The 8,803-nt window shown below is 47.1% G+C and overlaps 1 protein-coding gene across 1 annotated transcript in view; it reads left to right on the top strand.

Annotated features, from left to right (window-relative positions):
* Window positions 1–1,552: 1,552 nt before the first annotated feature.
* Window positions 1,553–8,803, top strand: part of CHN1 (chimerin 1) — a 173,113-nt gene continuing 165,862 nt past the window's right edge. The window contains exons 1-2 of the mRNA XM_075317358.1: window positions 1,553–1,714; window positions 1,865–1,962. Coding sequence (XP_075173473.1) covers window positions 1,893–1,962 — 70 coding nt within the window. The 5' untranslated portion in view covers window positions 1,553–1,714; window positions 1,865–1,892. The remainder of the gene's footprint in view (window positions 1,715–1,864; window positions 1,963–8,803) is intronic.

Genomic DNA, 8,803 nt, shown 5'->3' with positions numbered 1-8,803 from the left:
CACAAAAATAACGGATGCGTCAAAACGATGCAGCAACGGACCCAGCGGATTTCGCCCAACGGAAGTGTGAAACTAGCCTTACACTGTAGCCATGTCTGTGATATAGACAGACTATACATAGTGGGGGAAAAAAGTATTTAGTCAGCCACCAATTGTGCAAGTTCTCAATATCAAGATGAGATTTGCCTGTAATTGACATCATAGGTGACCACAACTATAAGAGACAAAATGAGAAAAATCCCGAAAATCACCTCATCTGATTTGGGAAGATATTTTTTGCAAATTATGGTGAAAAAGAAATATTTGGTCAATAACAAAAGTTCATCTCAATTTTTTGTTATATATCCTTTGTTGGCAATGACAGAGGTGAAAAGTTTTATATAAGTCCTCACAAGTTTAGCACATACTGTAGGTTGTATGTTGGCCCATTCCTCCATGCAGATCTCCTCTAGAGCAGTGATGTTTTGGACCTGTGCTGAGCAACATGGACTTTCAGCTCCCTCAAAAGGTTTTCTATGGGGTTGAGATCTGGAGACTAGCTAGGCCACTTCAGGACCTTCATATGCTTCTTACAAAGTCACTTCTTCGTTGCCCTGGCGATGTGCTTGGGATCATTATCATGCTGAAAGACCCAGCCATGTTTCATCTTCAATGCCCTCGCTGATGGAAGGAAGTTTCCACTCAAAATCTCACCATACATGGCCCTATTCATTCTTTCATGTCCATGGATCAATCGTCCTGGTCCCTTTGTAGACAAACATCCCCAAAGCATGATGTTACCACCCCCATGCTTCACAGTAGGTATGGTGTTCTTTGGATACAACTCAGCATTCTGTCTCCTCCAAACACAAAGTGTTGTGTTTCTACCAAACCGTTCTACTTTGGTTTGATCAGACTATATGACATTCTCCCAATACTCTTCTGGATAATCCAAATGCTCTAGCAAACTTCAGACGGGCACGGACATGTACTGGCTTAAGCAGGGGGACACGTCTGGCACGGCAGGATCTGAGTCCCTGATGGCGTAGTGTGTTACTGATGGTAGCCTTTGTTACGGTGGTCCCAGCTCTGTGCAGGTGTGTGAACACAGTCTAACAGTCCAAGCAAAGTGAATGAGGCACCGTGGAGACATGTGTACATTGCCTGCCAATCGCGTACATGTATTGGCACCGTGCATGCATCTCAGCGGGTATATGGGGGCATATTGGCATAGAGCGTTGTTTCATGTGGAAGATAACGGCACTGGGGTACCAGTTCAGACTTGCTTACAGCCATTATCCCCATCCTCCATCCTTTAGCCACAAAATCCCTATTATTGTAGATAAGGTTTCCAATAGTAACCAATCAGATCCCTGCTAACATTTTTTAAGGTGCACTGCAAATATGAAAGCTGGAACCTGATTGGTTGCTATGGGGAGCTACAGTCTTATTTCTTCCCCTGTAGCTTTTCTATAGGGAATTGCTCTTTGAGCAGTTGTAGTACGTGCTGTATGTAATCGCCATGGTATAGGTGACACACAGCTGGACATTATATGTGACAGCCCCGGCGCTGGGCGAGAGGTAGCGAGGATTTCCTGTTGCCAGGACAACGCAGGCAGCCGCCAGCCTGACCGCCGCCTGTGTCTGGTCATGTGGGGGGAAGCCAGCAAGATGGCGGCCGGGAGCCGGAGGGATGCGGCGTGACTGCGATCATCTCGGGTCATCCATTCAGACAGTGAGTGCTCCGGGCCGGCCGCACCGGCTCGCCTCCTCCTCCATGTTTACCTCCTTTGTGCAGTGCGCCGCCATCTCCCTCCCCCCGTGCTACATGTGTCACCTGGGCACCATGGCTGCTCTGCTGCACTGTAACTTTTATGTCTTGCAGTGATTTCCAGCGCAACTTGAAGGCGTCCATGCAGTGCAGCCCCCCAAGACCCCCGCACGGCCAGAGCCCCGGGCTGAGCATGGCTCTCACGTTATTTGGTGAGTGTTTTCTTCCATCCTTATCTATTGTTTCCTGCAGGCTCTGCCTCTGGGCGTGTGCTCCCCTCTAATGTCCATTACTACAGCCCTGGTACTGATCCTCCATGGCTGGGGGGCTGCAGCCATTGTCATACCCCATCAGGGGTCGTATAATGGATACATTGCTGTGTGCACTATGGCAGTATGGAGTGCATCCATATTCATTATAGGGTAGTGCACGGATGGCTTGTAGCATGGTTATCGTGTGCGAGGATTCTGCAATGGGGTCGTCCGACATTGGGGTATTAGGGTGCTTTAAGTGCCGACTTGTGAATCCTCACTGCGTACTGTCAGGATTGTGTATGCAATTTGCTTTCCTCCCACCACATGCCCACTAGACATGTCTGACCCACTCAGTTCATGAGCGAGGCTGCACACGTCTAGTGGGCATGTGACTGCATGTGTGAAAATCACTCTCCCGCCACTGTGATTTGCCTACTTCCCATCACATTCCCACTAGACGTGTCCAACCTCACTCCGTTCATGAGCGAGGCTGCGCAAGTCTAGTGGGCATGAGGCTGCGCACGTAGTGGGCATGTGACTGCATGTGTGAAAATCACTCTCCCGCCACTGTAATTTGCCTACTTTCAATCACATTCCCACTACACGTGTCCGACCTCACTCTGTTCATGAGCGAGGCTGCGCAAGTCTAGTGGGCATGAGGCTGCGCACGTCTAGTGGGCATGTGACTGCATGTGTGAAAAAAACTCTCCCGCCACTGTGATTTGCCTACTTCCCATCACATTCCCACTAGACGTGTCCAACCTCACTCCGTTCATGAGCGAGGCTGCGCACATCTAGTGGGCATGAGGCTGCGCACATCTAGTGGGTATGTGGTTTCATGTGTGCAAATCATGCTCCCGCCACTGCGAGTTGCCTACTTCCCACCACATTCCCACTACACGTGTCCAACCTCACTCCGTTCATGAGCGAGGCTGCGCACATCTAGTGGGCATGAGGCTGCGCACATCTAGTAGGTATGTGGTTTCATGTGTGCAAATCATGCTCCCGCCACTGCGAGTTGCTTACTTCCCACCACATTCCCACTAGACGTGTCCAACCTCACTCTGTTCATGAGCGAGGCTGCGCACGTCTAGTGGGCAAGTGGATGTATGTATGCAAATCACGCTCCCGTCAATGCAATTTGCCTACTTCCCGCCACATTTCCACTAGACATGTCCAACCTCCCTCTGTTCATGAGCGAAGCTGCGCACATCTAGTGGGGACGAGGGTGTGCACATCTAATGGGCATGTGACTGCTCACGTCTAGTAGGCATGTGGCTTTGTGTGCAAATCACGCTCCCGCCACTGTAATTTGCTTACTTCCCACCACATTCCCACTAGACGTGTCCGACCTCATGAGCGAGGCTGTGCACATCTAGTGGGCATGTGACTACATGTATGCAAATCACGTTCCCGCCAGCTCCAAGCACACTGCGAGCTGTGACGATTCACGAGTCTGCAGTCACATATAGTGTCTGCAGATTTGCACTTTAAGCCCAGACAGCCCCTTTAAGGCTGTGTGCTGTCCCCATATAATGACCATTCTGGCTTAATTCATATTCAATATGATGTATATCAACTTTGCAACTGCCATAAAAATGTTAATCATATCACTGTACACATTGTATTAGAGACATATGTTTAAAGGAAATCTGCCACCAGGTTTTTGCCATTTAATCTGAGAGCAGCATAATGTAGGGACAGAGATCCTGATTCCAGTGATGTGTCACTTATGGGCTGCTTAGTGTAGTTTTGATCTCCTGCTGGTTAATCAGTGATTTTATCATTAGAGGAATACTTGGCATGCTGCAGGTAGTCCAGCATATTCATGAGCTCTGTATAACTGCTAGGTCTGTAGCAGAGAAAACATGGATTTTATCAAAATTACAACAAACAGCCCAGTAAGGGACACATTGCTGGAATCAGGGTCTCCGTCTCTACATTATGCTGCTCTCAGATGGGGGAGCAAAAACCTGGTGATAGATTTCCTTTAAGGGGTTATCCAGTGCAAGCAAGTTGTCACCTATACTCAGTGTAGTTGGTGACTTACTGATAGACCTCCACCAATCTGCAGATCAGCGAGCTTTTTTTTTTCCCGGCGAGAAACTTTTATCCCCATTACAAAATAGTGGGGCAGGTCAGATTCCCGACGACTGCTCCATTCATTCCCTTTGAGGCTGCCGGACGGGAATCGCTCACAGCCTGATAGGGAATGAATGGAGTAGTAGTTGGGCATGTGTACTGCTGCTTCAATCTAACTGGTATTACTCACAGCAAGTTGGGCTGCAGTGTGTACATCGCCCTGGCCAAAAACTGATGCTCTAGCAGGATACAGCTAAACCCCCACTAAGTGAAGGCATCACAGGTGCAGGAGAAGCAGATCACACACACACCTTCATGGAATGGAGGGGAGGTGACTGCTAGATGATAAAACTGCACACAAGTGGCTTGCATAGAGCGCTGTTCACATGCAGATGACACAGTCACAAACCCGCAGCCTATTAGGTAACGCCCTTCTATTAGATCAGGCGGGCTGCCAAGCCGTACTCCACTGTATATCATGCACGGACAGACACTCTACAGTGCAAGGCCCAACAGAAAGGGGCCTGGCTGTATCCTGTACAAACAAAAAAATATGAGGTTTTTGTTGGTATTTATGGCCATAAAACGTAAGCCTACACCCTCGTCACGGGACCTCATGTCTGTAGGTCCCTACACTAAATATTGTTTGTACAGGATACAGCCAGGCCCCTTTCTGTTGGGCCTTGCACTGTAGAGTGTCTGTCCGTGCATGATATACAGTGGAGTACGGCTTGGCAGCCCGCCTGATCTAATAGAAGGGCGTTACCTAATAGGCTGCGGGTTTGTGACTGTGTCATCTGCATGTGAACAGCGCTCTATGCAAGCCACTTGTGTGCAGTTTTATCATCTAGCAGTCACCTCCCCTCCATTCCATGAAGGTGTGTGTGTGATCTGCTTCTCCTGCACCTGTGATGCCTTCACTTAGTGGGGGTTTAGCTGTATCCTGCTAGAGCATCAGTTTTTGGCCAGGGCGATGTACACACTGCAGCCCAACTTGCTGTGAGTAATACTTGATTTTTGGAGGACATTATCCTCTTATTGTTGCTTTTTTTATATTCAATCTAACTGGGATAAAAGTGCCCATTTTGCCTGCTTGTTGCTGGTGGGTCCAGTAGTCAGACCCCACTGATCAGCAAGTTATCATCTTATAGGGGATGACTTTTTTTCACTGGAGGAACAGAAAAATAAGAGGGTAAAGGGGTCTGAAGCGTTACTTTTTTAATATGGCAAAATACAACCATGACTTGTGATCATGGCCTAAATCTACCTATAAGTGATCACGCAGGCCAGGCTCAATCATCTCCCTTTAAACAGGCTGCATGCCCTGCAGTGAGTACATGTGTATAAGTGGCTTTTCCACTTTAAGGAAATTGGACCCCACGCTTTCCTTATCGCAGGTACTCCCCCTCCCCAGGTCCAGTGCTTGCCCCTCACCGTTACTTTGGTCTCTGGTGTTTTAGCTGCAGCGCTGACATCACCACTGCAGCCAATCAATGACTGTGCCAATGTAGACAGCACTAGCTGCAGAGCTCAGTGATTGGCTGAAGTGCTGATATCAGCGCTGCAGCCAAACCCCCCAGATACTAGAAGTGATGGGGAGACAGCACAGGACCTAGCGGGGCTGAGAACTTACTCTTTATTTTTTTTAAGTGTATAATAGCATTAAAGGGTTAACTTTCCTTACGGGTACTTCTCACATAGCGAGATCGCTGCTGAGTCACGTTTTTTGTGACGCACCAGTGACCTCATTAGCGATCTCGCTGTGTGTGACACTGAGCAGTGACCTGGCCCCTGCTGTGAGATCGCTGCTCGTTGCACACTACTCTGGTTCATTTTTTGGACGTTGCTCTCCCGCTGTGAAGCACACATCACTGTGTTTGACAGCGAGAGAGCAACGATCTGAATGTGCAGGGAGCAGGAGCCGGCGTCTGACAGCCTGTGGTAAGCTGTAACCAAGGTAAATATCAGGTAACCAAGCGAAGTGCTTTGCTTGGTTACCCGATATTTACCTTGGTTACTAGCGTGCGCCGCTCTCAGGCTGCCAGTGCCGGCTCCCTGCACACGTAGCCGGAGTACACATCGGGTAAATAAGCAAAGCGGTTTGCTAATTAACCCGATGTGTACTCTGGCTAGGAGTGCAGGGAGCCAGCGCTAAGCGGTGTGCGCTGGTAACCAAGGTAAATATCGGGTAACCAAGCGCTTGGTTACCTAATATTTACCTTAGTTACCAAGCGCAGCATCGCTTTCACGCGTCACTGGGGGCTGGTTGCTGGTGAGATCTGCCTGATTGAAGGCTCACCAGCGACCATGTAGCGACGCACCAGCGATCCTGACCAGGTCAGATCGCTGGTGGGATCGCTGGAGCGTCGCTAAAGTGTGACGGTACCCTTAGTGTTAAACTCCTTTAAGACAAGACTTATCAAGAATTTGGAGAAATAGTTGGTGCTGATTTCACTTTATCTTACTGCTGCATTTTAGGGCCTGAATTGCAGTCATAGCCTCGACCTGCCACTAATCCATGTGACAACAGCTGTACTGGGAGCGTCACTTACTTAATGACACTTAGATAATAAGCATTAAATGACCCCTTGCTATGGCTTCATATAGCATTAGGGTGGGATGTACAATTATCTGGCTTTGTTTGTTGCTTTTGATTTCCATCTGAATTGGGCTGATTGAGGATCCATTATGTGCCCCCCTTTATATGACACCTACATTATAGATACGTAATGGACTGTCCACTTTACGGAGTGAATGCACTTACTACAAGTGTAATTTAAGAAGGGAACTCTATCTGCTTAGGACTTGCTGCGATGAATGGGATTCCATTTAGGGGTTAGAAATCAATGTACTGGCAGATGTCAGAGGAGAGGAAATACAGAGTATATCACTGGCCGCTCTCCAGAGCTCATGAGCTCAGCAAATGCTATGATAAGGGTCTTCTTACCGAGAATTTCAATGGAAATACTCTATTTGGGGTCTAGTGAAGGTTTGGTGATTAGATATGGTCCTTACAGCTCCCATAATAGTCCTCATCATCACCAACTTGTTTTTGAATTACAAATGTGCTTCTTTTTTGGATAGGTGGAGTAATAAATGTACTACAGTGGAACCTTGGTTTACGAGTAACTTGGTGTGCGAGTATTTCGCTATACGAGCAAAGCTTGCTGTAAATTTATAACTCAGTTTACAAGCAATGCTTTGCTGTACGAGCAAATCCTCACCGCACACACTTCCAGTTCCGTACTTTCACTGCTCTCTGACCCGCTCTTGCAGTCCGCACAAACACACATTATGCTCACCTTACCTTCCGTTCCCTTGGCGGCCTCCTGGTTCTTGTAGTTCGCAGGTACAGGATGTGTATAGGGTAACCATCGCGATGATGGAGAAACTACCGCTGTCAGCACTTCTCAAAGGCAGCGCACTGACCAATCAGGCAAGCGGCTCCTGCATCTGACAATGACAGCGGATGTTCCTCCATCGTCGTGATGGTTACCCAATACACATCCTGTACCTGTGGAGTACAAGAACCAGGAGGCCGCCGAGGGAACGGAAAGTAAGGTCCGCATAGTGTTTGTGTGTGTGTGTGGAATGGCACAATAGGGGACCAGGATGGGACATTGCACAAGTTGTGGAATGAATTGTCTGAGCTTCCATTATTTCCTATGGGAAATCTTGCTTTGCTAGACGAGTAACTTGGCTTACAAGCGCACTCCCAGAACGGATTGTTCTCATAAACTAAGGTTCAACTGTACTTCTATATTGAGCATGATGTTTATTTTCCAATCACAGGTCTAAACTCTTGTTTTTGTGGCCATATTGGTTGTCCCCTAAATTATGTAAAAAAAAATAAATAATAAAACCCCCCTAAAATGTTAAGTAGAAGAAAACAACTATTGGTTAAAAATTCCAAGACTTTCACATGATATAATTCCATGGTTAACACTCCATTAAAAGTGAAACAGATGACGCATTTCGGATTAAATTGATTTTTACTCATATCAGATGAGTAAGGATCTGTGGGATCTGAAACGCGTCACCTGTTTCCCTTTCAATGGAGTCTTATCCGCGGAATTATAAAATGTGAAATAAAGTCTTGGAATTTTTTATCATTTGGGATCGCTGGATTTTTTTGATTGCTTCTTCTGGTGACCAGCGTGACTCTGATCTGTGCATCCCTTTCCGTGTTCCAGGAATTGCAGTTGGTGGTGGAGTGGCTGATAAGTATTTTTTGTTTTTTGTAACTATTGGTTACTATCTGTTACTTCATAATACGATCTATTCTAGCTTGGTAGAGATCATTTTGGTTAAAGGGGTTTCCCTCCACAAACCTTTATAACATTGTAACTGAATAATACATAAAGTTCTGACCTATGGAAAATCCAGAAATGGCCGAGTAACTGCAGGTAGAATATTTCCATAGCTTTATTGACTCATTCTCTGCATTTGATACCCCCAAACAATGTATCCTCTATAGGCAGCCTGTGGGCATAAAACAACTGTCCGAGCCACACTCGGTGCACACTTGGTGTGGCCAAACAGTTCCACGCACCTTCTCCCCTACTTTTGTCTATATTGTCTTACCTCCTGTAAAGCCAGGGCTCTCAATAAAGAAACATGGCTGAAAAACAAGTGGATCGGAGTGATGCTTAAAGTAAGAAAAGGTGGCACTTGCCTTTGGTGTCTTGTATCTCTATTTAGATACAGCGGGAGGAGG

The sequence above is a fragment of the Anomaloglossus baeobatrachus genome, chromosome 7 (genome assembly GCF_048569485.1).
Source record: "Anomaloglossus baeobatrachus isolate aAnoBae1 chromosome 7, aAnoBae1.hap1, whole genome shotgun sequence".
NCBI classification, from domain to species: Eukaryota; Metazoa; Chordata; class Amphibia; order Anura; family Aromobatidae; genus Anomaloglossus; species Anomaloglossus baeobatrachus.
Note: the sequence above shows the minus strand (reverse complement) of the source record. Positions and strands in the feature narration are given on the sequence as shown.